The sequence below is a fragment of the Tribolium castaneum genome, chromosome 6 (assembly GCF_031307605.1).
Source record: "Tribolium castaneum strain GA2 chromosome 6, icTriCast1.1, whole genome shotgun sequence".
Taxonomy (NCBI): Eukaryota; Metazoa; Arthropoda; class Insecta; order Coleoptera; family Tenebrionidae; genus Tribolium; species Tribolium castaneum.
Window position 1 is genome coordinate 6,886,155 of NC_087399.1, and position 25,515 is coordinate 6,911,669.

Sequence of the window (25,515 nt, forward strand, 5' to 3'; positions counted from 1 at the left end):
GGTATGAGGGGCTAAATATTACGTGACACGGTCTTGCAACTGTAAAGTCTGTGGTGAATTAGAGTTCTGCAAAAATTAATGGCAAACTTTATGCGACTTTTATATTTCTCTTTAAATGAAATATCAATTAAACAACTTAAAACATTTGTTTTCTAACACAAGAATCATAAAATTAACTAACCAAAGTTAATGAATGTCGTAACTAATCGTTAAAATAGACCAAAAAAATCGCCAAATTATGTTGATATTGCATTATTTTTGCTTTTAGCTTGTCTTTGTCACACCTACAATCATTATGCAAACTTTTATTAAATGTGGGTGGAAATAACCAAATTAAGTCGAAAATTGTGTTATTTTTCAGTTTTTAAACCTATAAACACGTGTATAAACAAAAATTTCAGAGCTTCTGTGAAATTTTGTTAAAGCAAATGCAGAAAATTGAGTCGATAATTACCTGTTTCGGTCGTTTTACATCCCGAAACGCAATCATGTCGTTAAATTTCGTGAAACTATGCCGAAAAATCAACAAATGTAATTCAATTTGATGTTTTTTTACCTGTTCCACGGAAATTTTATTTGATTAGGTGTTGTGACAGAATTATTTATTTGCAAGAACTTATTATCTTACCTGTCTCAGTCGATTTGCTTCGTTTTTGAGTCGAAAATATTTATGTAAATAATCAGAAAGTTATTTGATATCGCAATGTTAAATAAAACACGAGAAAAAATCATCGAATTAAGTCGATAATTACATGCCAAACGTAATAATTTTCAGTAATTTTCCTGTCTTTCGTTTAATTTCATGTAAATAATTTGAAAATTCAATAAATAAAAGAAACCATAACTTTGGTTTAGAAGCAGTGTGAGGAAATTTTATGGGGTGGCCATGAGGCCACAACCGATCAGCTGACTCGTCGTAGCGCTCTCGCGATGTTCATATTTATCCATGAAATGGTCCGTTATAGCGCGTGCATTGGCGTAGTTTACTATGGTAGCGCTCAGCTCCGTTTGCGTGTGCGTCATCTGACATTTCTGTCACTACGTTTACATAGCAGGGGCATAGCGGTGACAAACTATCAAATATTTTTTGAGGTTACGAAGTGTTTAAATTATGAGTTGTTACAAAAAATACAGATTCACAAAACAAGAACTAATAAACGCAGAATCAAAAACCTAACGAAACGCAAATCACAAAACACAATAAACGAACAGAAAATACTTGCGATTAACACCGATAACACTTTCGACAACCATGCGATGACGTCTATAATTTACTGTCAATGTCAGTTTGACAAATTCGTGACACTTGACGGTGTTGTCGAAGTGCACATGTAAATTAATGTTCAAGGATACCACCCTTAGATAGCCCTTAGCTGTTTAAATTTGCATTGTTTTTGATAATTTTTTATAGCTTTGTGTTGGTAATGAAAAAATGAAATTGATGACGCACACGCAAATCGAGCTGACCGCCACTATAGGAGTTTATACAATTAATGTTACCGGTTGATTCGTCAGAAACGTTACGATTTGTATATTTTTTTAAAAAGGACTTTAAAGAAGGATTATTTAGTTATCTACAAAATGTGCTCGAGGTGAAATCGCAGCGTATTTCCCTTTGAAACGTGGTGTGGTTGAAAACATTTCAAGGGCTAAAAATGGTAAATAATTAAAAAACTATTAATGTCACACCAAAGAATACTTTGAAATGAATTACAATTTTGTAATTTAGTTCTACTGGGTCACTTTTATGCTTTTTAAATAAGTACATGAGATAAAAATGTTCTTTTGACTTTTTAGATATTATTAAAATTAACAGAGAGTTAGGGCGGTTAAAAGTAAAGGTATAATATTAATAGATAAGTGACATTAATTATTTTTTAATTATTTACGAATTACGATTTTTAGCTCTCGAAATGTTATCAAAGGCGATTAACACGCTTCAGAAGGAAATACGGTTCGGTTTCACCTCAGGCGCATTTTGCAGTAATTTTAAATTGCAATAACTTGGTGAGTCTTACAGATAACGAAATGATTCTTGCACCAAAAATTTATTTCAAGTATTAGCTTTATTTCGTCTCGATTATGTCGAAGTCTATCTTTTAAATTAAAAAACTTTCTCGCATCTCGAAAATTTCACTACACAATTATGCAGCGTTACAAGAAAATGTAATATTTTTGGTTTCCCTTTATCAAAACTCAACCTTGTTAAACTACGTATAAATCTGCATTTATTGAAAACTTGTTTGCAAAAAAACGGAGTTTCTAGCTTTATCCAGAAGGAAGATATGAGTATGTAAACGCAAAATGTGTCCAATTTTAGGTGTTTGCAAATTTTTAGCTAAAACGTCTTTTCAGCCCCTTCGCGAGGATTGAAACAAAAAATTCTTTGTCTAAACATTTTTTAATACTCTTTCCTAACTTATATCTACAATGCAAGCTGTTCCACAACATTTCGATGTAAAGGTTTATCTGACTGCAAGCGCGCGCCCATGCACTAACCTTCGCCCATAAAATTTCCTCACACTGTTTAGAAGTCACTACATTAAGTTTTTCAGATGCCAATCAATGTTATGTCCTTCAATAACGATCCTATTGTTCACCTTTGCAAGGTTTGTTATATTTTTGTAGAACAAATGTTCGATATTCGAAACACGATTAATAACAAAAATGAGTCGAAATATTTTACCTGTATCTGAGACGAAAATGATAACATTTAACGGAGAAATAAATTTAAACCGCTGTTAAAACATTGCCATTAAGTTATGAACTCAATTTTTCGAGAGATTATCTAAAGCCGGATGAGAGATTAACATGACCGCATTTTTCCCTAATAAAAAATGAATCGGTTGAACTTGATTTAAAAAAATTCGGAATCGTTGCTTCTGAGGATTTTTGCCATGAAACAAAAGCGGCTGGATTTTAAAGAAAAATTTTATTGAAAAATTGTTCTAATCAATGAACAATAGGCCCCCAGTGGACTCTCCCTCCACTCTGACAGCCAATGAAGCGAATTTGAATAGTTAATAAATATATCTTAATGCTTAGAAATAAAATACGTGCATGTACAAAATCATAAAAAATCAATTTTCTTGATAAATGTCGCAATCGTGGCATCAGTTATCAGATTTGTTCTGTCTGCGTTGCAATGCAGCAGCCAAGTCCTGTTTCAGCGCCTGCTGTTGCATGCTCTCCGACAGCGGTTGCACTGACCTTAAACTATTAACTATATCCTTGGTTTTACTGAAGTAAATTTCACTCAAAGTGTTCCGGATTTTATTCTCCATGTCTTCGACCATCCGGCCGATGTTGGCAATGTGTGGGTTGGCTTCATTAACGGGGGCGTCCTGCTCGATCTGCAACCCCAGTTCGACTAACCCCTTTCACAAAACCCACTTACCTGTCTCGTCAGACTGCCCCCCAAGTTCATCGTTCCCGAGCCCGGCTTGTTCGTCTGAAGCCACAGCATGGCAGTGGAGGTCATTTTGTAGTGGGACGTCCGGCCCGAGCTCTTCTCCTGCACCTCCACCACGTGGATGGAGTCCCAACAGCCCTTGATTTTCTTGCTCCCATCCCCCGTTTTCTTGATCAGAATCACGCCTTAAAACAACGTGCAGTTTAAACCGGCCCACGCGGGCGCGCCCCACCTGCAAACCCGTGCTCCAGGTCCCAGAAGTAGACCGACGAGACGCCCCCTTCGAAGTACATCTCCCTGTACTGGTCGAAGGCGTCGTTGGCGTCGATTTCCAGCTTCCGCAGGCGCTCCGACGGCATGGAGCCGTCGTCCAGAGGGGGGTAGTACGTGTTGGACCAGGGGGACCGATACGAGTCCCCGTCTCTGTTATAGTCACATAGTAAATAGTCGCGGCCTGTCTCTTTATCGCGCGAGATTTTCAAAGGTTGGTCGACCGAAGACAGCAAGTCTTCGCATAAGTGGGGCACTAAGTCGATCAAGTCTCCGAGGTTTTTCTCGATTTCTTGGGGCGGCAGACGGCGCATCAAGTCGAGGGCACAGTCGAATTGTTGCTCCCCCTGGAAAATGGGTGTGACCGGGAAATGCGACACGTGTTGACTCACCATTGCGGAAAATTAACACAAAAACGAAGGAAAGTAATTAATTAGAAACAAATTAAAGGTTTAGGACCGCCGACGTCGCCCAGTTTGTGACATTAGAATGACAGATGAATAGGGATTTTCGTTGATGGGGGGACAGTCACGTGATGTAATTTACAGGATTGTGGCCTTATTTGGACAAGGTGGGGCGGCTTATCACTGATAACGTCGTTATCACATTTGTGATTATGCATTTGTGCGCGACTGAGATGAATAACACCGGTCTTGAACCGGTTAATTGACACTGATTTGTTTAGGTTGGTATCAACAACTAGTCAAAATAATATTTTGGCGCCATCTCTGGTCCGGTCTCCTCACTTACACAATGTAGGAACCTGTACAGTATCAAATTTATTGTAATCACAGAACTCTTTAAATAAAAAAAACAAACTATTTACCAGTTTGAGCGTTTATCAAAGAATGGCGTAACACTATGTCGGTAATTCAGGTAACTGTACAAAATGCAATTTTTATTTTTTTGCTTTTTTTGCGCTCTTGTGGTCCCATTACTGCTGATACTTAAATGAAAACAAATTTTATCGTAGTTTCTTAGGATCACATGAACACAAATAAATAATTCGGACCTTTTTTTAGCAAAATTTGCGAAATTTTGAAAGTATCAGGGCCACAGAAATGCAAAGGAGTAAGACAACACTTAAACTTAGTATTATTAGATAGATTTTGTAAGTAAAATTTTGAAATACCTCTCTGTGTTCCTGTCATCTTGATTCTACTCCTGAGAATTTTTTGCAGTTTATATTTAGAAAACCTCTGCGTTTCTGGGAACCTAATTGTCTTGATATTTTAACAAATTTGAGCAAAATTTTGAAAGTGGTAGTAGTATCACAGGAGTGCAGAATGTATTTCGAAAAACCATTAAAATTTAAAAAATTATGCAAAATTTCAACACCGGAAAAATATTAGAATTTGTATTAGGATCACAGGAATGCTAAGAGACATCGAAATTTTAATTCGCAAAAATCCCGACAGATGCCGCTTTTGTATTATAGGTTTCTGTAATATTTTTGTGTTAAATTACCTCTTTGCGTTTCTGTGATCCTAATACTACTTCTGATATTTTACCAAATTTTCTGAAGTGCCGACTAAAATCAAAAAATTATGCAAAATGTCAACAAGTAGAAAATGGCAGATTCTGTATCAGGATCATAGGAATGCGAAGAGAAATCCAAATTTTAATTCGCAAAAATACCAACAGATGTCGCCTTTGTACTACAGGTTTCTGTAATATTTTTGTGCTAAATTACTTCTTTGCGTTCCTGTGATCCTGATACTACTTCTGATATTGTACCAAATTTCCTGAAGTGCCGACCGACTATAATCAAAAAATTATGCAAAATATCAACAAGTAGAAAATGGCAGATTCTGTATCAGGATCATAGGAATGCGAAGAGAAATCCAAATTTTAATTCGCAAAAATTCCAACAGATGTCGCCTTTGTATTAGAGGTTTCTGTAATATTTTTGTGCTAAATTACTTCTTTGCGTTCCTGTGATCCTGATACTACTTCTGATATTTTACCAAATTTTTGCAAAAGTTCTTCAACAAATGAAACATATGAGGATTTGTATTAGGATCACAGGAATGCGAAGAGCTATCCAAATTTTAATTTGCGAAAATTCCAACAGATATCGCTTTTGGTTAACAGGTTACTATAACACTTTTGTGCTCCTGTTATCAACCATTTTCAAAGGCTTTTGAAGGCCTATTGTGGGTCGTCCACGTGTGGAGATCGTGCCATTAAAAACACTCCTCGTTCAATAGAATTGACTTTTATTAACACAATGGAAAAAATAAAATAAGTTAATATACAAAGTGCAACTTGCCACTTTAATAATAAAAAATGTAGCATATTTCGCATAACAATATGATTCCGTTATTATTTGTCTGAAAATAGGTGCACAATCAACATATACAAATCAATATTTTTGAGCCAAGTGAATTAAAAAATAAAATCGTAACAAAACACAGTCGCCTTAGTTTTTCAACAACCATATATAATATTTTTTAAAAAGAATAAAAACAGGAAACCTTCTTATAGTCTGTCCATGCTAACAAATTACACAATTAATAATTTATAAGATTATCATTCCCATTCTGTTGTGCCTGGTGGCTTTGATGTTAAATCGTAAAGTACTCTAGAAACACCAGGGACTTGTAATATCTCTACGACCATCTTCTGCACGACCTGGAAACAAAGACAAAAACACAACCAATAAAAACACTCCACAAGACACAAAAACCTACATCTAAAGGCAGTTGTTTTCCAGGTACGGCTGGCATTCCCGTCATGAAATCACGCGTGCAGAAGGGCCGCAACACTATCGACCTTTGACAAGAAGGGATCCTCAATGCCTGGTCCCTGTCGAAGTGTAAAGGTAGCAGAATCACAGGCATTTGACTTACTGAGTTCATTTGACCACTGTTCTGTAACACCTAAAAAAACACAAACATAACTAATCGATAAAAAAAGGTGAATTGTTTTCTGAGATGTAGCCTCAGCTTAAGCCTCCACAAGGCAAGACTGTTCTCCCAGAAATTTAATCTAGGAAGGACGTATCAACGGCTCCGAACACTACCCCCGGAGCCGCCTTCTTTACCTTCCAATTGTATTACAAAACGATTTTATGAAGCAAAATTGTTACGAAAACCAAAAATATAAGACAAAGATATAAAAAGTGAGTAAAAAAACAAACAATAAAGCAGAGGTAACAAAGTGAAAGAAAGAAGATAAAGAAGAAAAAAAAAAAAAGAAAATCGCAGTGTCTAGTATTCCAAAAAGGTAAACAAGACAAAAAATGTGAAAGCTAGTCTCAACAGTTATAAAAAAATCAGGAGCAAAATACAACAAATACTAATTTAAACGAATTTCAAAAAACTATGAAAAAGATGAAAAGTGTGCAGTCGATAGAAGACATTCATTTAAGTTTGAGTGAAACTTTTTTTGCTTACATTTGTAAATTGTATATAATAGTTTGCGAACAAAAAAAAACTCAAAAAATTACTTACTGTTGTGGCAACGTCGTCACACTGCCTCAACGTTGCCAACACATTACTCGTCAGATACGTGATGGTAATATCCAAAATGGGTTCTTTAACCAGTCCTCCAAACACATAACAAACCCGATTAATATTTCGACAAATCCTCGGTATGAGACAAGCCAAAAACATCAAATCGTCCCAATCCGGTTCTTTTTCACTCGATATTCCCACGACGTAACTATACGATCGACAATCACCCTGTACTCCCACACTTCTAATCGGCAACAGTGTCGCCGCCAACTTCTGCTTACTCGAAATCTTCCGCAACACATTCCTGAAGAAAAAAACACACACCTGTAACTCTTTGGCCGAAAACTACACTACAAATTTTACATTTTTAAAACAAAAAGGCAAATGTTTAATTCAAATTATTTAAAAAATAAATAAAAAATACACGCTTTGGAGATAAAGACTAGGGTTTCGAATGCCGGGAAAATCTGGACATTGTAACTAAACTGTGATTTTACAACAAGATAAGAGACCGATCCTTAACAGATGCTCCCATTAATGCCCTCATATTAAAAAAAAATAATGTCGAATAACAGATTAGCTGTTGAAGAGGTGTTTCGTTTAGATGATGATTTATTTATCTTATCCTACATTTTTAGGTCTAATAAACTAGTCTGCTTTTAAAATTGTTGCGATTTTTTATGTATCTAATAAAAATATTGTGATCAAAAGTTGTAGTTATTTGTAGGAACAAAGATTCCATATCTAATTTCAAATTAAAGATTTTTTGTGAAAATACTACAAGTACCCTTTATTTGATTAATTAAAAAAAATGTATGATCTTTTTTACATAACCGACAACAGGGCCGCGCTTGAAAAATTGTCGAATTGAGTCAAAACCGTTATTTGTGTCTTTTTCAAGCACGGCAACGTTTTTTTTTTGAAAATTTTATAAGAACGTAACGAAAGCACCAAAAAAATAAAAAAATGGTGTTACTTTTGCTTACTTTGACCGCTTAAGCGAGATTTTGTTAAAACGCAGCGAAAATTCACAAAGCTGTGATTTAAAAAATTTAATTATTTTTCCCATTTTCAACCGTTGTTTAACCATAAATACGACTATTTTGCCAAATTTCGCCCAAAATAAGTGAACAATTGACTAATAGCTATTTTGTGCAACGAAATAGTGAATTTTTTCATTCTAGATGAGAGATTTCCACTCACGTCCACGTCGAGAATGGAAAAAATTAGTTTTACTGACGAGTTGAATACATCATTTTTTCAAAATTCGGTGAAAAGTTTCAACATTTCGTTGACTTTGTGCAACTTTGTCTGTTTCCATACTTAAATAAATATTGAAAAGTTAAGGAATTCTTCATAGAATTCTCAAATGTTTTACCTCGTTTTCTAGAAACGCAACTTTATTACTTTCAAATTTCTCAAAAATCCGCCAAAAAAATCACAAAATTTAATCAAAAACTAGATTAGTTTGCTTTTTCCGATATTTTAGTCCATTTTCATTCAAAAACGCAGATGATGTTTACACAAATTTTTTAAAAAATTAACCTAAAGATTTAAAATTATTCCAAAATGAAGCAAGCTTTGGCGTTTAGCACTTTTTTCATTCAAAATCTACTTAGAATTTAACAAAATTTCGTCAAAAATTACCCAAAAAAATCACATAACGGAATCAAAAACAGTGCTAATTTTGTCTTTTTCGGTTGCATTAACATTTAATTTTCGCAAAACTTTGGAAAATTACAAAACTAGAGTAAAAAGGTCATTTTTTCGGCGTTGTGTTTTGAATATTTTACATCCGAAAACACAAGTGTTTTTCAAAATTAAAAAAAAGTAGACCAAAAAATCCCCGAAATGGTTCAAACCCGTTGTTAGTTTTACGTTTAGGAGCGATATTACAATGAATTCAATCAAAGAATTTTTTATTTTACAAAACTTCCTCAAAAACTAAAAACTTTTGTCGACATGGATAAATAGATTTCGGGTAACAACTCAGTTGTTTCGATAAATAATGAATGTTTATTATTAATAAACGCAAAATTGTTTTACATTTACTTATGCAACGAGCGTATGCAAGTGACATATCTAGACACCCGAGAACTTTAAGTGTTTTGGCATAAGTGTTCAAAAATTTTTTGTTGGAACATTTTAATTGAAACACGTTGCTATGGTTAGTGTTTATAATCTAAGATTCAGATATTAAAAAAGGCTTAAAATGTTACCAACAAAAAAAAACATTAAAGCAATAATATTTCGGCAAAACTGAAACTATAACTACAAATATAAAAGTTAAAAATAAAAAAAATGTTTTTTCTTAATACTCTTGCTTGCAATTCTTTGTTTTTATTGTATTTGTTTTGATTTTTTCTGAAATCCGTCTTTTCCTTTCATATATTCAAAAAGCAAACAAACAAAAACCGTGTTCTTGATTTTCATGCACTCGTTTCCCGGGTTTTATTTTCTCCAGTGTTGGAAAAATTTTAAGTAAGATAAAACGAATTTTTTGTTTAAAAATTAGTAGTTTATAATAAAATAATGAAATATCAAACAGATTATTTACGTGGTTATGAAATATTTTTTTAGAAAATATGTTGAAATTGAAAAAATTATAAATAATCCAAACAATGAATTTATTAAAGAAAAAAATTTGTTTATTTATAAGCAAAATAGTTGGTTGAAATTGGTTAAAATAATGAATATTTTTGTTTTTTATTTTTTTTAAGTCGAATATATTGAATAAGTAATTTTTCTGCTTCAATATCGTGTGTAAGACAGTCCAGCTTCTGTAGAACAGTGTTTCCCAACCGGTGGTTTCCGATATGTATGGCGGAATTTTAAATCGCTTATGTGAAAAATTACAAATTAATAAATTTAAATAAACTTAAATCAAAATTGTGCAACAAATTATGATTAGTTTGCTTTTTCCGATATTTTAGCCCATTTTCATTTGAAAACGCAGATGATGTTTACACAAATTTTTCAAAAAATTAACCTAAAGATTTAAAATTATTCAAAAATGAAGCAAGCTTTGGCGTTTAGCACTTTTTTCATTCAAAATCTACTTAGAATTTAACAAAATTTCGTCAAAAATTACCCAAAAAAATCTCATAACGGAATCAAAAACAGAGCTAATTTTGTCTTTTTCGGTTGCTTTAACATTTAATTTTCGCAAAACTTTGGAAAATTACAAAACTAGAGTAAAAAGATCATTTTTTCGGCGTTGTGTTTTGAATATTTTACATCCGAAAACACAAGTGTTTTTCAAAAATAAAAAAAAGTAGACCAAACAATCCCCGAAATGGGTCAAACCCGTTGTTAGTTTTACGTTTAGGAGCGATATTGCAATGAATTCAATCAAAGAATTTTTTATTTTACAAAACTTCCTCAAAAACTAAAAACTTTTGTCGACATGGATAAATAGATTTCGGGTAACAATTCAGTTGTTTTGATAAATAATGAATGTTTATTATTAATAAACGCAAAATTGTTTTACATTTACTTAATTAACATTGTTTTGATTTTTTAAGTCCGAAAATTCATTTGCTGGAAATTACGAAAAGTCGGCAAGTCTGATAAACCAGCCATCTCTGATTACGGCGGAATATAATTCTGCCAACTTTTATAAAAAAGATAGTAATAGATAAAATTACAACATTAATTTAAACATCGATAAAACATTAACATTGTGTTGTATGATTAACAAAAATTGTTATAATAACTAATTACAGACAGGACACAAATACACCTAAAAATTGAGTCAAAAATAAGCAATAAAAAATCTGTGAATACTTTCAAAAGAACAAAAATATGTTAGAGGTGATAGATCTATTTACTCATAATAAAAATATTACGTGTATGAATGATCTGTTTGTTGGAAAATAAATTTTATTATTATTGAAATCGTGCTATTTTTTCCTTGTTTGGGTGCTTCAGCCCCCTGTTTTCTCGAAAGTATGAAAAATTACAGAACTACAGCGTGCTCAAAAACTGGCGCACCAACTCAATGGTGTGTGGTAGAGAAGTGGTTACATATAAAGGTAAAAAAAAATTCTTTGTATTAAAGTTATTGATAAATAACGGATTTTAGATAAATGATATGTGGCAACGTTGTCTAACAGTCATGATCGCAATAGAATTTGAGCAACAATAAAAATAAATTATTTTTGAAACGGTTTCCTAGGAAATAATTCCCAGTGTTGGCACATCTACACATTGTGATTTTTTGGATGAATTTTAATTTTTTTAAATTAAAAAAACTACTAAAATCTGATAGTAAATTTAAAAATAATTATTCATCGTTTTGTTACGGAACGATTACTTAGTTTGAAAGATAAAAACATTAAAAAATAATGAAATCTGAAGAAGTTGACAGAATAAGTTTATAGCTACAGATTTTTTAAAATATAACTTTAGGAATTTTTTCAACATTTTTCCCGTAATCTGCACTTGCTTCTCAATAACGTACCACTGAGTTGGTGCGCCAGTTTTTGAGCACCCTGTACAGTAAGGGTAGAAAACCTTAGATTTTTATTTTAATTTTGGTTTTAATAAATAACACACTTTTATCGTATTTTTCGAAAGCTTACCCGAATAAAAATGAAAAAAGTGATAATTTCCGATAATTTTAAAAACAGTAACAGAAGATGTTCATAAAAGTTTCCATAAGAATCGATGTCCTTTTGAGTGCCATTGAAAAAACAAAATTATTTCAATTGAAAAAACTGTTGTAGTCATATTTGGAACAATATTTTAAAAACTATAATAGCTTTGTAATTTGACAGTTGGCAATTTTGAAAATTTTTGAAGATCTATTGAACCTTAGGTTATCAAATGAAAAAAAAATATTCACTTACTGTAAAGCGTTCGAAAGCTGTGATATTTTGAATGAACTTTGCAAATAAAAATATAAAAAAATAAATAAAAATACAATAATAATAACATTTATTTAATAAACTAATGAAGACGATTAATAAACGAAACTGTTTAAAGCACGAGCAACAACGAATGAGTGCCTCTAATATTGTTTAATATTTTTCCTGTAATCTGCACTTGCTTCTCAATAACGTACCACTGAGTTGGTGCGCCAGTGCGCAATTATTTTGCAAAATTTCCAAAAAAAAAAAAAAAAAAACGAAAAATCCCGAAAGGGTCATTTAAGAGCGATTTTTTTCAAAAACTGTTACAACTTTTTTTTTGATAAATAATAAATGCTCATTATTATTTCGCCTTATGATTTTTCAAGTCCGAAAAATCAGGAATTGCCGTAAATTACGAAACTTTTATCTCACCTTTCTTCATTATTCGTCACCGCCTCCACCCTATTCAACAGTGCGTGTTTCTTCTGCAACATCTGATCAAACTCAACGATAATCTTAACTAGAACTTGCGTCTCGCTGAAATCACGCTCCATATAAGGCTCTTCGGCACACAACACCCGGATTGCTAATCCGGGCCCCGGAAACGGATGCCTCATCACCAATTCCGGCGTTAAACCTAAATCACGTCCCAGCGCCCGGACTTCATCCTTGTGGAAGTCCTTCAGCGGCTCAACCACACGCCCTTCGGAACGCAACTTCCGCACCAGCTCCGAATCGTTGTGGTGGGTTTTAATCGTGTCGGCTTTGCTCGAAACCAGGGCCGACGCCGACTCGATCAGGTCCGGCCTGAGGGTCCCTTGGGCCAAAACCACTTCCTCCGGTTTCAAATTCAAATCGGAGATTATTTCATCGGAGACTCGCATAAACACGTCCCCGATTATTTTGCGTTTTTCCTCCGGGTCGCACGTCTTGCATAGCATGCTAGTGAGAGTTGTTCGCAAGGTGGCTTCGTGTTTATCGACTGGTACGACCGTCGTACCTTCCATGAAAGTGGTCGCTGCTTTGACCACTCGCAAGTTCATTCCGATCTTTTGCAGCGATTGGTAAACTTTCGAGCTTTCGTTCTTGCGCATGAAGCCGTTGTCTATGTGAATTGCGATGATTTGATCGGGGCGCAGAGCCTTGTGGAGAAGGGCGGCGGCGACAGTGCTGTCGACGCCTCCGCTGACCAAAAGCAGGACTTTGTTGTTTCCGACGGCGTTTTTCACGTATTTGAGACATTCCTTTTCGCGACTGGTCATGGTGTAGGTGCCGGTGAGACCGGCGACGTCGAAGAGGAAATTTTTGAGGATGGTTTTGCCGTTGGGGGTGAGGTCGACCTCGGGGTGGAACTGGAGACCGTAAAGGCGGAGTTTCTCGTTGCAGATGCCGGCACAGAAGGAGGAGCTTTGGGCGATCGGTCGGAAATTCTCGGCGACTTTGTCGATCGAGTCGCCGTGGGTGAGGAGGACTGTCTGGACCTTGTCCAAGCCTCTGCAAATTTAAATAAAAATTTGGCGATTTTTTTTAATTAAGTGAGCAAGACTGGGGTGTTTCATGTAAAAGTGTCAGAATCGGTTAAACAATACTAAAAACTGTGCTGAAAATAAAATCACAGCCCAGACACTGGCATCTAAGATAGAGCTAACTTTATATAATAGGTCAGAATTAAAAAAAATCGTATATAAGGAAATCCGTTGCAAAAGTCTTCTTAAAAAAGTACAAATTAATCAAATACTATCGGCATTATCTTCAATTTAAATAATAAAAAAAAACTATGTAAATGTAAAATGTTGTGATTTTTGCTAAATATCTAGCTATTAATTATTGGTAAATTTTTTCCACTAACACAAAAACGAAGTACATAGATTGCTGTGTCCATTCAAGAAGAAAAATGATGAAAATCAATTATTATATGTTTTAAATCTTCTTTCATTATTTTCCAATTGACTGACAAAAATATCAAAAAATAGGTTTAAGTTTATGTTGCCTAAAAAATCGTTGCGTGACGGTACTAATAGTTTTAGAGTAAATCAGACGCCTTATTTCACGAATAGATTTTTAAACGAGTGATAACGAGTAGTTTATTATCCACGAGGTGGAATAAATGTTGAGTATATTTTATTACTCCAATTAGACAAAACAAGACTTTAAATTGCTTTAATAGTTATTAATAATACGTGTGCGAAAACACAAACTCAAATTATGCAACGAGCGTATGCGAGAACCCGAGAACTTAAAGCGTTTTCGCATAAGTGTTATTCAAATTTTTTTTGTTGGAACATTTTAATTTAAAACACGTTGCTACAGGAAGCCTGTTTTAAAATAGTGTTCATAATCTAGGATTCAGATATTAAAAAAAAGCTTAATACGTTACTAACAAAAAAAAAAAAACATTAAAGCAATAATATTTCGGCAAAACTGAAACTATAACTACAAATATAAAAGTTAAAAATTAAAAAAAATTCAATGTTTTGTTTTCATTATATTTGCTTTGTTTTTTTTTTCTTCTAAAATTTGTCTTTTCCTTCCATATATATAAAAAAGTTAAACAAATAAAAACCGTGTTTTTGATTTTTATGCACTCGTTTCCCGGGTTTTATTTTCTCCAGTGTTGGAAAAATTTTTAAGTAAAATAAAAATTTAAATGCCAAACGAATTTTTTGTTTAAAATTTAGTAGTTTGGTTATGAAAAATTTTTTTAGGAAATATTTTGAAAGCAAAAAAAAATTATAAATAATCCAAACAATGAATTCATTAAAGAAAAAAATTGTTTTTATATTTACAAGCAAAATAGTTGGTTGGAATTGGTTAAAATAATGAATATTTTTGTTTTTTATTTTTTTAAGTCGAATATATTGAATAAGTAATTATTCTGCTTCAAAATCGTGTGTGAGACAGTCCAGCTCCTCTAGAGCAGTGTTTCCCAACCGGTGGTTGCCGATGTGTATGGCGAAATTTTAAATCGCTTATGTAAAAAATTACAAAATAATAAATTGAAATAAACTTAAATCAAAACTGTGCAACAAATTATGGTTGTTTATTGTTTTTGTCACTAAAAATTTCATAAAAAATAGTACGTTTTCATGTTAAAAATGCATCAAAATTTAAGCTTTTGTGAATTCTAGAAAGGCTCCTGTTTGTAGAACGCGTTATTATCGAACACCTGAAGACATATATCACCACTCTGTGTCGATGAAAACAGAACTCAATGTTTATTGGGAAGAACAAACATAATATTATGGGCAAAAATAAACTTTTTGTACAAAATTCTTAATGAAAAAGTTTGCTTCTACTGAAAAAAGTTTTCTGTAATTTATTTGAACTGAAATGAGTTGAAGTTGAAGCAAGTTCTATATTCTTCTTCAGTTTAAAATTCAACAGTTTAAAAATAAAATTAGTACTTTTTATATTTAATAACTTTCTGTCATATTATTTATTATCGTTACTTTCTTGTTAAAAATTGGAAATTGCAGTGTTAAGTAAGCACTTTTTGTCTCCACATTTACATAAAAAATTGTTATCGATACGAAATTTGCCTCAGTTTCAAACACTGAACCTGACTTTTTTTAATAAAATTCCTACGTATAAATGCTATGGTGCCAACGTTGAAAGTATTAAATATTTTTTAAATTCGCAATTAATATTCATTCAGTTCAAAATGTGCAAGAAGGAAAATAAATATTGTTTTCTTATAAAAGGTTGAGAACCACTGCTCTAAAGACTATTTAAATGCCTCTACTTTTTATTCAAATATGTGTAAATATGATGGAGATAATTTATCCTCCATTAGCTGTTTCAAAACTATAGCATTTTACTGAATATTTGTTTTAAATAAAGTTGAAAATGTAAAATACTAGTTATTAATGATCTCTCATTGAAACAATAATAGTATATTATAAAAAAAAATAAATATAAATATGCGTATGGTGGTAATGACGAAAAAGTGCCACAATTAAGTTTTAAAACGAGTGTAATATACTATTTTTTCTACTCTCTATTTTTGTTGTTTGTTTTTGTTTAGTTTAACTTATCAAAAAAATTTACTAAAAAGAGCACAAAAACTCAATTTGTAAAACCAAAGTAGAAAAATAACATTTGCTATTAATTCTTTGAAGTGCATGAATAATTTGTAACAAGTAACTTCTAGAGAAAATGCGACGTTGGCATTTCCATAGTTTTAAAACAACTAATACAAGACTGTGAAATATTTTTGGCAACATAAAGAAAACATAGCTTTTTCAAAAATAAATTTACAAATTTACTGAAGTAGACACCCAGAATTTAAATATTTTTTCGAGGTCAGTCACCAAAACCAAAAAAATCTTACAACTTAACAGATAATTCATTTTTATTCGTGTCGACAGTGTCATTTTAACAATTTAAAAAAAAGTAAATTGTGACCAAACAGTGAATAATAAATATTCGCGTATTTTGTTAAACTAAAAAATATTTAACATTATTTATTATTAATTTATTTTTATTAAAGTTAAATTAATAAATTTAATTTTCCATTTCATCACGTTTAGTTTAGTGAAAAGAGTTGTTTATTTTAGCCTTGACAGAAAGTTTTAATTATAATTGCCAATTGTAACAACAAAACACATCACCTTAATAACCTGTCTTTGAAAAGACAAGAAATGAATAAAAAAATTCGTTACTCAATCGGCTTTGGAAAAAATTCAATAGACGAAATAAACAGAACATCATTTAACCGTCATTAATACAAGTAATATTTGCTAAAAAAATTTGCATTGATAACGCCATCTAACGGTTGTAGATTTTTTCCTACATTCTTGATTGACTTATGACATTTTTAAGAAGTAACTTAATCGTCGCCAACTGCGAACTTGTCGCCACCCAAAATTCTAACGAGAATTTTGTAACAGAAACATCGAAAGTATTAGGTAATTGACTGCGTCACTGACCTTACGATAACTCTTCAATTGATAATAATTCTTGCCAAACAATCGCGTTGTCGTGCAAAAAATAAAAAACGAACAAGTACAAAAAATGCAAAACCTACTTAAACAAAATGCATTTCGTGTTGACTTCGATATTATATTGTCCGTCTTCGCGGCTGTCTTTTCTAATAACGGAGCCCCCAAATTCCTTATTCATCATCTGCATCCCATAGCAAATCCCTAAAAAACTCCCAAAATAGCAACTTCTCTCTTAAAAACTGTCTTATGGCGCACCTAAGACCGGCAGCCCTATCCGAAAGATATCGCCGTCGTACCGCGGCGCGTCCTCCGCGTAGACCGAGCTGGGCCCCCCGGAGATGATGACCGCCTTGTAGCCCCCTTCCTTGATGTTGAACGCTGGCGTGTCCAGCGGCAAGATGTGGCTCTCGACGTTCAGCTCCCTCACCTTCCTGTCGATGAGTTTGCCGTACTGGGCCCCCGCGTCCAAGATGACGACCTTCTCCGTGCTGGCAGCCCCATTCGTGTTCGTGTACTGACCTTCCAGTGTTAGACTGTGCATAGCTTTGCGACCGCAGCACTGAAAAACAGACGGCTGATCGAGGGGGGACCCAAATTGGGGGTTATACCAGCGACAGCAAGTTCATAACGCGGAGCGGTGATTTGCAACTTTGAGTTTATCCCGGCGAACGCTAAATTTAGACCGGGAGGAAGGGGGGCGACTTTGAGGGGTTTGAGCGGTCACATGGTTGGGGCACACGGCGCGATTTCGCGGCTTGCGGACCACGAGGGGCTGGATTTCGAGCGGACTGAAGGGGCACAGGGACATTGGGGTGGGCGAAGTGGTGGGCTTTTTGAGTGAAAATTTTAGTAGCAAATCATGACCTATAAGCCTACGGCGTATTTTGGTTTCTACCGGTTTTTGGTGTGGAAGTTCGGGACTTTGGGCCGGTTTTGCGCGACTTTTTCATTGTAATTTATGAGAAAAACTTACCTCAGAGATGTAATTATTAAATAACAATAATCAGGAATGAAATTTGTTGATAGAAAATGTCAATCACATCACTTTTATGGACAAAAAGAACGCAGCGAACTGTTTGACCGATTGGGGTTCAACTCTCTCAGGCAACGGCCACAGAGGGCGCGATCAAAATTATGTAACAATTATTTTTTTCGGAAATCGTCCGAAAATGTTACTTTACGGATGATTTGGAACCTAAAAAGCCGTCCGCAAAGTAGTGCTTTCTACTACGTTATAATCGTCATAGATTTACAGCAAAAAGTGGCCAAAAAAATCGAGTGTGCACTTGTATAATGTTGGTTGCATAACATCATTTTTTTTAAATAAAACTTGTCTGCAAAAAAATCTTTCAAATAAAAATATATTACAAAGATGACGATATTTTTTTACATTTCTCAAAATTTATGTTGTATTCTTCCTTTTTGGAGTTGCGCTACTTTAATCCACTTAAATCGTATCTGTACACACATAAAACCTACCAAGAAAATTATCCCAAGTTTTTTTCTTTTTATAAAATCCCTTAAAAAAACTAATTTTTCGGACTTCGTTACTTCGCCAAAAAGTTCAATAGCTGGTTAAAATAAATATTTCAGTTTTTAATATTTCGCATAGAGCTGAAAAATGGTATAGACGTATAATAGGTACACTATTACGAATAAAATATTAAAAGTCCCCACAGATATACAGACTGTTATACAAACTGAACAAAAAATAACGCACAAAATTCATTACTCTGTGATTACTTATTCGTCATTTTTCAAAAAAAAATCTCCAACTGGTCGATTTTATTTTTTTAAGGCTACATTTTGACATCATAAAAACATTTATGACAACATTTGTTTTTGAGTTGACATTATTCTTAATTTTTTTGTTTTGTTTTAAGCCTTATCTTTTTAATAAATGTCGAATCCTAGATTATAAATACTATTTTAAAACACGTTTCCCATAGCAACGTGTTTTAAATTAAAATGTCCAAAAAAAAGATTGAATAACGCTGATGCGAGCACGCCTTAAGTCTCGAGTGTCTACGCAACTCGCATACGCTCGTTGCATAACGACAGCCCTCGAACTTTAATCTCCTATTTTTGCTCTCATATTATTAATAACTATAAATTATTGACGACCGACATTTTTATCCACTGTTTCAGATAATACACGTCTATATCCATTTTTATTTAATAAAATTTAATAACATAAAAAATATTAACAATAAAACATAATAGACATTGATTTTTTATTCTTGACTTATTTCATTAGGGGGCAATTTTTTTTAAAATTATCCCGAAATTACTTAAAAATATGACACCTAAACAAAAAAAAAAAAACAATGATCCCTTATAAAATAAAGAACAAAAAGCTCTTTGTGTAATACTCTTAATAATTTTTTGAACGTTTTATTTTCTTCTTTTTTGAATCTTTTTTATACTTACCAGAAAGATAAAAATGTGCACTACTTAAAACAATAACCAAAATTTCAGTGATTTGTCGTTTAAACAACTTAAAAACATAAAATTACACCATCACTCAAAAACGAATACCGTCAGAAATGTCATTCATTAATTCATTATGGTGTCAAAATGTAGCAGTAAAAAAAAATAAAATTGACCTGTTGAAAATTTCTTTGAAAAAGTTACAGAGAGGGCCAAAAAGTTATTTTTTTTCTACCGTTCTGTCAATAATTTTAAAGGCTAATTTTTTATCACAGTTCAAAACGATTTTTTAAGAAAAATCTGAGCATCTTCGACATACTTACTTGATCGATTTGTTCTGCCACTCTCTATCTACCTTAAAATTTTCGCTAAACACGCTGAATGTACAACTTGAATGAATGATAAATAAATAATAATTTTTGTTGTAAATTAAACAATAAGAGATAATTTTACGTAAAATAAACGATCTATACATATAAAAAATTCATTACAAAAAAATTTAAGTGACATAATTTTTGTTACTATATTTCGATTCAGAAGTATATCACAATAACCACAAAAAAGGTTACAATCAGGAAGTGTTTTTTGTGAAAAAAAATATAAACAGCCCACAAAACATTTATTTAAAATTATTTTTTGGCCTTCTTGACCCCGTACACCAAGTACCAAACGTAACTATTCTCGTCCAAATCAAAATTATCATAACTCAATGATAAGGACACGTCTCTGGTAATATAATAATTATCGGGATCGACCAAAACCCGCCATTTATACTCTGGGTACTTCTTGTTGTATTCAGTCGCCAAGTGTTTGGGAATACTGTCTTTGGGGTACTGTTGCGAAATTTGGGCAATAATTTGCGGTCCCTCAATCAGCATGTCATCTGTGGCCTCGTAATGTTCCAAAACGTCGCCCTATATTTACAAAATTTGAGAAAAACGCCCCAAGTTGGCCCTGCTAATTATTACCAACATGTGTGGTCTGATATTACTATGGTCCACTATCAGGTGGTTGTCGACGTCATATTTAAGTACTGAGGGTTTCCCCAAACCAGCAGGTTTCAAACTGTCGATAAAGTCGCTAACTTCCTTCTCAGTCGCGACTGAAGTTTTATTGTAAACGGCAAAACCTTCAGCTTTGCCATACTACAAAACCAAATTACCCCAAATCACGTGACGCGAGTCAGGCTTACCAACTCGTCCTTATCCATGTACAGCATGTACTCGCATTTGCCTTTTTTATCGTACGTCTCCATCGTCATACTTAGGGGAATCCCAAGTTTCGCCATTGGCTCGAACATTTCCTTCATTTCGTTGATTTCGTCGTGCGGCAAAAGCCGGTCGTCGTCCTCGTCACTGTCGTCGTCGTCGTCATCGTCGGTTCGCGCAATGTCGATCTCGGTTATCGGTTTTGGGGGAATCACCATCTGAATGGTTGCCAACTTTGTGATTTTCCCCGTTTCGTCGAACACGCGTTGCCAACCTATGACAGTCATATTGGACTCGTGGTTAGTCTCATCGGTCAAAAAATCGCTCAACATCGCCTTCTTGTCCTCCTCCCAGGCGGCCGCGATCTAAAATCCCCAAATCTAAAAGGGGAAATCCCCGAAATGACTTACAAAAAACTTCATCATATCTACAACTTCCACATCTGTCACTTCGACCGAGACTTCGTCATCGTTCGTCTCTCGCCTTTTCCGCACAAGGGTGCTAAAGCGGTCTTTCGCTTTGGGTTTCAGCGGGAGGGAAGCGAGGTCTTTCCGCATCCGCTTCAGAGGCTTGGAGGAGGCCTCGAGCGTGGCCGTTAAAGCCAGTAAGAGGATGACAATTTTGAACAACATCTCGAGACTGACTGCAATTTTCCCAAATTGCCGATTTAATACATGCATTATCACTGACCTCCCGAACTTACGTTGTTATCACTCAAGGCCAAACAATAAAATTATGTAATTACAACAAAGAAATACATCGATCCGGATGGAATAAAAGCTTCCAATCGAGACAAAAGTAAATTTTACGGGTGGTATCACTTCGAAATATGCTCAGATTTGTTGATAACTTGAGAGGAAATCTTGCGAACAGTTTAATAAAGGCGAGTGGGTGGCGCGAAAACAGGAACAACACCTTTTGACCCGTGATTTTGATTCTGTTTGGTCAACATATCAACCCAAAAAAGTCAAGGCTGAATAATAAGGCAATAAATAACAACAACAAGCAAATTAGGTGTCTTGACAGCGACCTTTGACCACAAATTGTGTGTATTTTGGCATCGAATTATCGCAATTAAAGAAAATAAATGAATTAGACCTAACTGAACACATGCAATTTACAAAGAATTAATTAAACCAAAAATGATGTTGCAATAAAGTTTTTAGTTTTCAGAAATTTTTAATCAGTCTACGGAGAACTATAAATTAGGAAACGAAACGAGACACAAAATCGCAGGATTTTCTGAACCGCCTCTGCGCCAAATCGTTTTACATTAATTTAAATCCAAACAATTAATTAATTACTTGGAACAAAATGCGTAAATGTTGAGAAAAACTGACCACTAAAATTTTCATATCATATCACATCAAAAATGAGGAAAAAATTATTTAAAATTTGCACCTCGTCCTGTATTTTCAAGTCGCTGCGAATACGGCTAAAGATACAAGAAAAATGTTAAGATAAAAGTTGTAGAGAATTAAATTTTCTTTAAAAAAGTCCGCGAGACCATAATTTTATCTTCAACGGTTTAGGCCCCAAAGACGTTCAAAGATGCTCAAGCGACGAATTCATTTAATTTTACGGTGGTCAAGTATCGAAGTTAATTTATACCTGTACTGTACAAGATAGAAATATGGTGTCGCGGACTTAATTATAGGAAATTTAATTCTCTACAAATTTGTTCCTTACGCTTTTTTTGTATCTTCAACCGTATTCCCAGCGTTTTGATAAATATGCCCCGGTGCGCAAAGAATTATCGCGTAAAATGATTATTTTTGCCTTCCACTTTATATTTTTGCGAACGCTGCGAATATGGTTGAAGATACCAAAAAAATATAAGAGACAAAGTTGTAGAGCATTAAAATTTCTACAAAAAAGTCCGCGACACCATATTTCTATCTTCAACGGTTTAGCTATAAATTAACTCTCCAATACTTAACCACCGGCAAAATTAAGCAAATCCGTCGTTTGAGTGTCTTTTAACGACTTTGGGGCCTAAATGGTTTAAGCCAGAGATATGGTCTCGCGGACTTTTTTGTAGGAAATTTAATTCTCTACAACTTTCTTTCTAACATTTTTCCGGTATCTGTAACCATATTTGCAGCGTCTTAAAAAATATGGGACAGAGTGCAAATTGGTAAAAATTGTTTTTTTTTTAATTTAGTTTACGATAAAATTTTTGCATTATATTTACGCCTTACTATTGAGAATTTAATGCTCTATCTGTCTGTATTTTTTTGTTTCCCAATTGTTAACCGCTAGATAAATACAACCATTTTTTAAATTCATTCGTCTGAAAACTTAGAACTGCGCTCTCTGGCGACATTAACAGAACTATCTATCGAGAATAGGAACATTTTATTTGTACATGATTCGTATCCTAACCTTTAGATATCCGTAGTCCAGCCTTGTCTATGATCAGCGTTTCAAAATAATTTACCCCTTTTCTATGAATACCAGATTTTCAATAATTTCTAAAACTCTTAAGAATAGTGCATGTAATATCTCTCAATTTCGCGAATACCTGTACATAATTTCAATAAAAAAAATTGAAATCAAACGGTTACTTTGAAGTTCATTAGGACCCCTCTAATTTATTATTATTGTTATTAATAATTAGATTTTTCTGAGCAAACAGAAATAAACAAGAAAAATATGTTATCTTGACCTCGCCTCGCCACTATCACGCAGGGGTTACATAATGCATTTTTTGTCTGTTTTGCGTCCCTGACCTCGTCGATACCTCCTAACCCGCGAATAAAACGGCTGTCAAAACAAACTTCTGATCAGAAATCAGTCAGACATCATGTTGGTTCGAGTCTTTGTTTTATTCTCATTTCTCCTAGTCTTGACTAGGGGAAAAACGGTTTACAAAGACTACAAACCTGAATACGTGAGTCCCTAAACAAGTTTTCCGAAAAAAAAAATCAAAAATGTGTTTTTAGAAATTGGAAAAAGGAGAATATCCCGAAAAATTCGCAACACTTGAGACCCTTACCGAATTTGTTCGACTGGTCAACGAACACAAATTGAACGTTTCCTTGATCATGTCGATGGGAAAAAATTACGATAATGGCAATTTGAAAGAAGTAACTGCCATGACGATGAATTTCCCAGTCAATTCTGTAAGTACCATCAACCTAGCAACTCAAAAATCCCAATAAAAATTTAAGGAAACCATCACCAAAGAAGCAACTCTCAAGGAAGCTGATTTCGAAAAGTTGGCAAAAATTGCGACCAAGGAAAAAATCGTGGTTGCGGGAAGCATTTCCCAAATAAACAATGGCACCTTGATTGTCAGCAACAACATTAAGGAGGTGCCCATCACGAAATCGCACAAAATTTTCACCGGAATTAAACACGGAAAGACCGGATTCGTCTTCGACGACAAAAACTACGCCGCCCAGTATACCTTCATCACCCATGGGGCCGATGGTAAAAATACCACCACCAAGGTCTTCCACGGCGACGTCCAAGTACCAAACTAGTCAAAAAATGAGGTTTGTTTTAGTTATGGTTCCAAATTTCAGGTCGATGTTGTCGATTCCGGTAATTTGAAAGACCCGGAAATCACGACAATCAAGAAGGCGCTGACCGACGCCTACTTCACCTACGAGTCGGATGTGATGCCCAAAGCCCTGGCTGCAATGTTGAGCAAAAAGCTGCCTGGTACCGACTGGGATGTGGCGCAAATTTCGCCGCATAGTTACATCGATGCGCAAAAATGGGTTGAAATGAAGATTGTTGAAGACGAGTTTCTCGTGTATTCAATATGAGAGAAATTGTGATTGATGTAAATGTATTGTAATAAAGTTTCGAATGAATGATGGCGGCGTTTAAAAAATAATTAGCGGTAGATGTTGTGTGCGGTTTTGAGTTTTATTAGTTGGACAGGTCTTCGCTTGTGGTCGGACTTATCGTCGGAATTTTATGCTGTCAGTCGTGGATTTTTATGACCGAAAACAGTCGGACGAGAGCGATAAAGAAGTTTATCGCAGTGGCATTTTGATTTGTGGAAAATTATGAATGAGCGGTTTTGCAAACGCCATTCCGAGAAACTCGTGAAAATTTATCAATTAAACGAATTTACTTATTCAACCGGCAAGAATTTAGTTATTTTGAAACCGAACAAAATTACTTATCAAACAATAGACAAAAAAAATCCAGTTGTTAGAGATCCAGCTGCTTTGGCATCCTTTTCTATATTTAAACTACATACTAACAATTAACAATTTTGAACATCTAATAATTTTTATGTTTAGTTTTTAAAAAAGTGGTTTAATAATTTGAAACAATATAGAGAAAAAACAACAAAAAACTAATTAAAAAATAACTGATTCCGTCGTTATATCAGAAACTATTTGTCAGATATTTTAGCTACCTTTAATACTTAAGGCTTTTCAAAAAACAAACAAAAATTAAAGCTATTCCCTGATATCCTGTGTTTGCTTTAAACATAACTCTATAATTTTCAAATACTTCAAAACCGTATGTAAGAATAAGAGGAAGATTTACTCCCTTTATTTAAATTTCAAGCACTTTTGGGTACAAAATGCTCCAATTCTATTTTCGCATTCTATATTAACTTGTGTTTAGCCGTTTTTTAAAAACATTAAAAACTTTTTAATTTTTTTGTTAATAACATTTTAAGCCTTCTTTTTAATGTTTTTAATTATTTTTACCAAAATGCACAAATTTGGTGATTTTTTAGAAGATTTATGATGAAATTCTTCAAAAATTTTGAGTTTTCGAGTCACACACGTGCTGAAAATGTTTTTTCTTGTTGGTAACATTTTAAGCCCTCTTTTTAATATCTGGATCCTAGATTATAAACGCTATTTTAAAACACATTTCCGATAACAACCTCTTTTCACTAGTTTAAAACACGCTTCCCATAGCAACGTGTTTTAAATTTAAATGTTCCAACAACTCGAATACCTA

At 33.8% G+C, this 25,515-nt stretch overlaps 4 protein-coding genes across 5 annotated transcripts; 1 reads left to right on the forward strand and 3 right to left on the reverse strand.

Annotated features, from left to right (window-relative positions):
• Window positions 1-2,913: 2,913 nt before the first annotated feature.
• Window positions 2,914-4,366, reverse strand: cpb (capping protein beta). The gene is made up of 4 exons (XM_966444.5): window positions 4,075-4,366; window positions 3,645-4,029; window positions 3,398-3,597; window positions 2,914-3,353 (listed from the first exon to the last, which is right to left on the reverse strand). Exons 1-4 carry the CDS (start codon window positions 4,075-4,077, stop codon window positions 3,114-3,116), a joined length of 828 nt encoding a protein of 275 aa, XP_971537.1. The 5' UTR covers window positions 4,078-4,366; the 3' UTR covers window positions 2,914-3,113.
• Window positions 4,367-5,884: 1,518 nt separating this feature from the next.
• Window positions 5,885-18,060, reverse strand: bur (burgundy). 2 transcript variants are annotated; one of them, XM_008198525.3, is made up of 7 exons: window positions 17,910-18,060; window positions 17,192-17,495; window positions 17,020-17,137; window positions 12,426-13,487; window positions 7,138-7,444; window positions 6,376-6,564; window positions 5,885-6,316 (listed from the first exon to the last, which is right to left on the reverse strand). In XM_008198525.3, the coding sequence occupies exons 2-7, from the start codon at window positions 17,475-17,477 to the stop codon at window positions 6,215-6,217; spliced, it is 2,064 nt and encodes a 687-aa protein (XP_008196747.2). In that variant the 5' UTR covers window positions 17,478-17,495; window positions 17,910-18,060; the 3' UTR covers window positions 5,885-6,214. The 2 variants fall into 2 exon arrangements, with proteins under 2 accessions (XP_008196747.2, XP_008196746.2); XM_008198524.3 differs by lacking the exon at window positions 17,910-18,060 and adding an exon at window positions 17,545-17,848.
• A 1,906-nt stretch (window positions 18,061-19,966) lies between these two features.
• LOC660127 (uncharacterized) lies at window positions 19,967-21,217 on the reverse strand. Its single transcript, XM_015982701.2, has 4 exons — window positions 20,985-21,217; window positions 20,559-20,939; window positions 20,335-20,511; window positions 19,967-20,280 (listed from the first exon to the last, which is right to left on the reverse strand). The coding sequence occupies exons 1-4, from the start codon at window positions 21,204-21,206 to the stop codon at window positions 19,996-19,998; spliced, it is 1,065 nt and encodes a 354-aa protein (XP_015838187.2). The 5' UTR covers window positions 21,207-21,217; the 3' UTR covers window positions 19,967-19,995.
• A 2,090-nt stretch (window positions 21,218-23,307) lies between these two features.
• Window positions 23,308-24,401, forward strand: LOC658401 (uncharacterized). Its single transcript, XM_970703.4, has 4 exons — window positions 23,308-23,467; window positions 23,520-23,699; window positions 23,748-24,050; window positions 24,105-24,401. Exons 1-4 carry the CDS (start codon window positions 23,381-23,383, stop codon window positions 24,348-24,350), a joined length of 816 nt encoding a protein of 271 aa, XP_975796.1. The 5' UTR covers window positions 23,308-23,380; the 3' UTR covers window positions 24,351-24,401.
• The last annotated feature ends 1,114 nt before the right edge of the window (window positions 24,402-25,515 follow it).

Excerpts from the sequence above, each read along its gene's own strand:
- cpb (XM_966444.5), bottom strand. Across the intron at positions 3,598-3,644 it reads CCTGGAGCACGGGTTTGCAG|GCGTGATTCTGATCAAGAAA; the intron begins GTGGGGCGCGCC and ends CGTTGTTTTAAG. Across the intron at positions 3,354-3,397 it reads GGGGCAGTCTGACGAGACAG|ATCGAGCAGGACGCCCCCGT; the intron begins GTAAGTGGGTTT and ends CTGGGGTTGCAG.
- bur (XM_008198524.3), bottom strand. Across the intron at positions 6,565-7,137 it reads GTGACGACGTTGCCACAACA|GTGTTACAGAACAGTGGTCA; the intron begins GTAAGTAATTTT and ends GTGTTTTTTTAG. Across the intron at positions 6,317-6,375 it reads GAAAACAACTGCCTTTAGAT|GTCGTGCAGAAGATGGTCGT; the intron begins GTAGGTTTTTGT and ends CTTTGTTTCCAG.
- LOC660127 (XM_015982701.2), bottom strand. The coding sequence starts at position 21,206 with ATGTTGTTCAAAATTGTCATCCTCTTACTGGCTTTAACGGCCACGCTC. Across the intron at positions 20,940-20,984 it reads TAGATATGATGAAGTTTTTT|ATCGCGGCCGCCTGGGAGGA; the intron begins GTAAGTCATTTC and ends TGGGGATTTTAG. Across the intron at positions 20,281-20,334 it reads ATATCAGACCACACATGTTG|GGCGACGTTTTGGAACATTA; the intron begins GTAATAATTAGC and ends TTGTAAATATAG.
- LOC658401 (XM_970703.4), top strand. The coding sequence starts at position 23,381 with ATGTTGGTTCGAGTCTTTGTTTTATTCTCATTTCTCCTAGTCTTGACT. Across the intron at positions 23,468-23,519 it reads AAGACTACAAACCTGAATAC|AAATTGGAAAAAGGAGAATA; the intron begins GTGAGTCCCTAA and ends ATGTGTTTTTAG. Across the intron at positions 24,051-24,104 it reads TCTTCCACGGCGACGTCCAA|GTCGATGTTGTCGATTCCGG; the intron begins GTACCAAACTAG and ends TCCAAATTTCAG.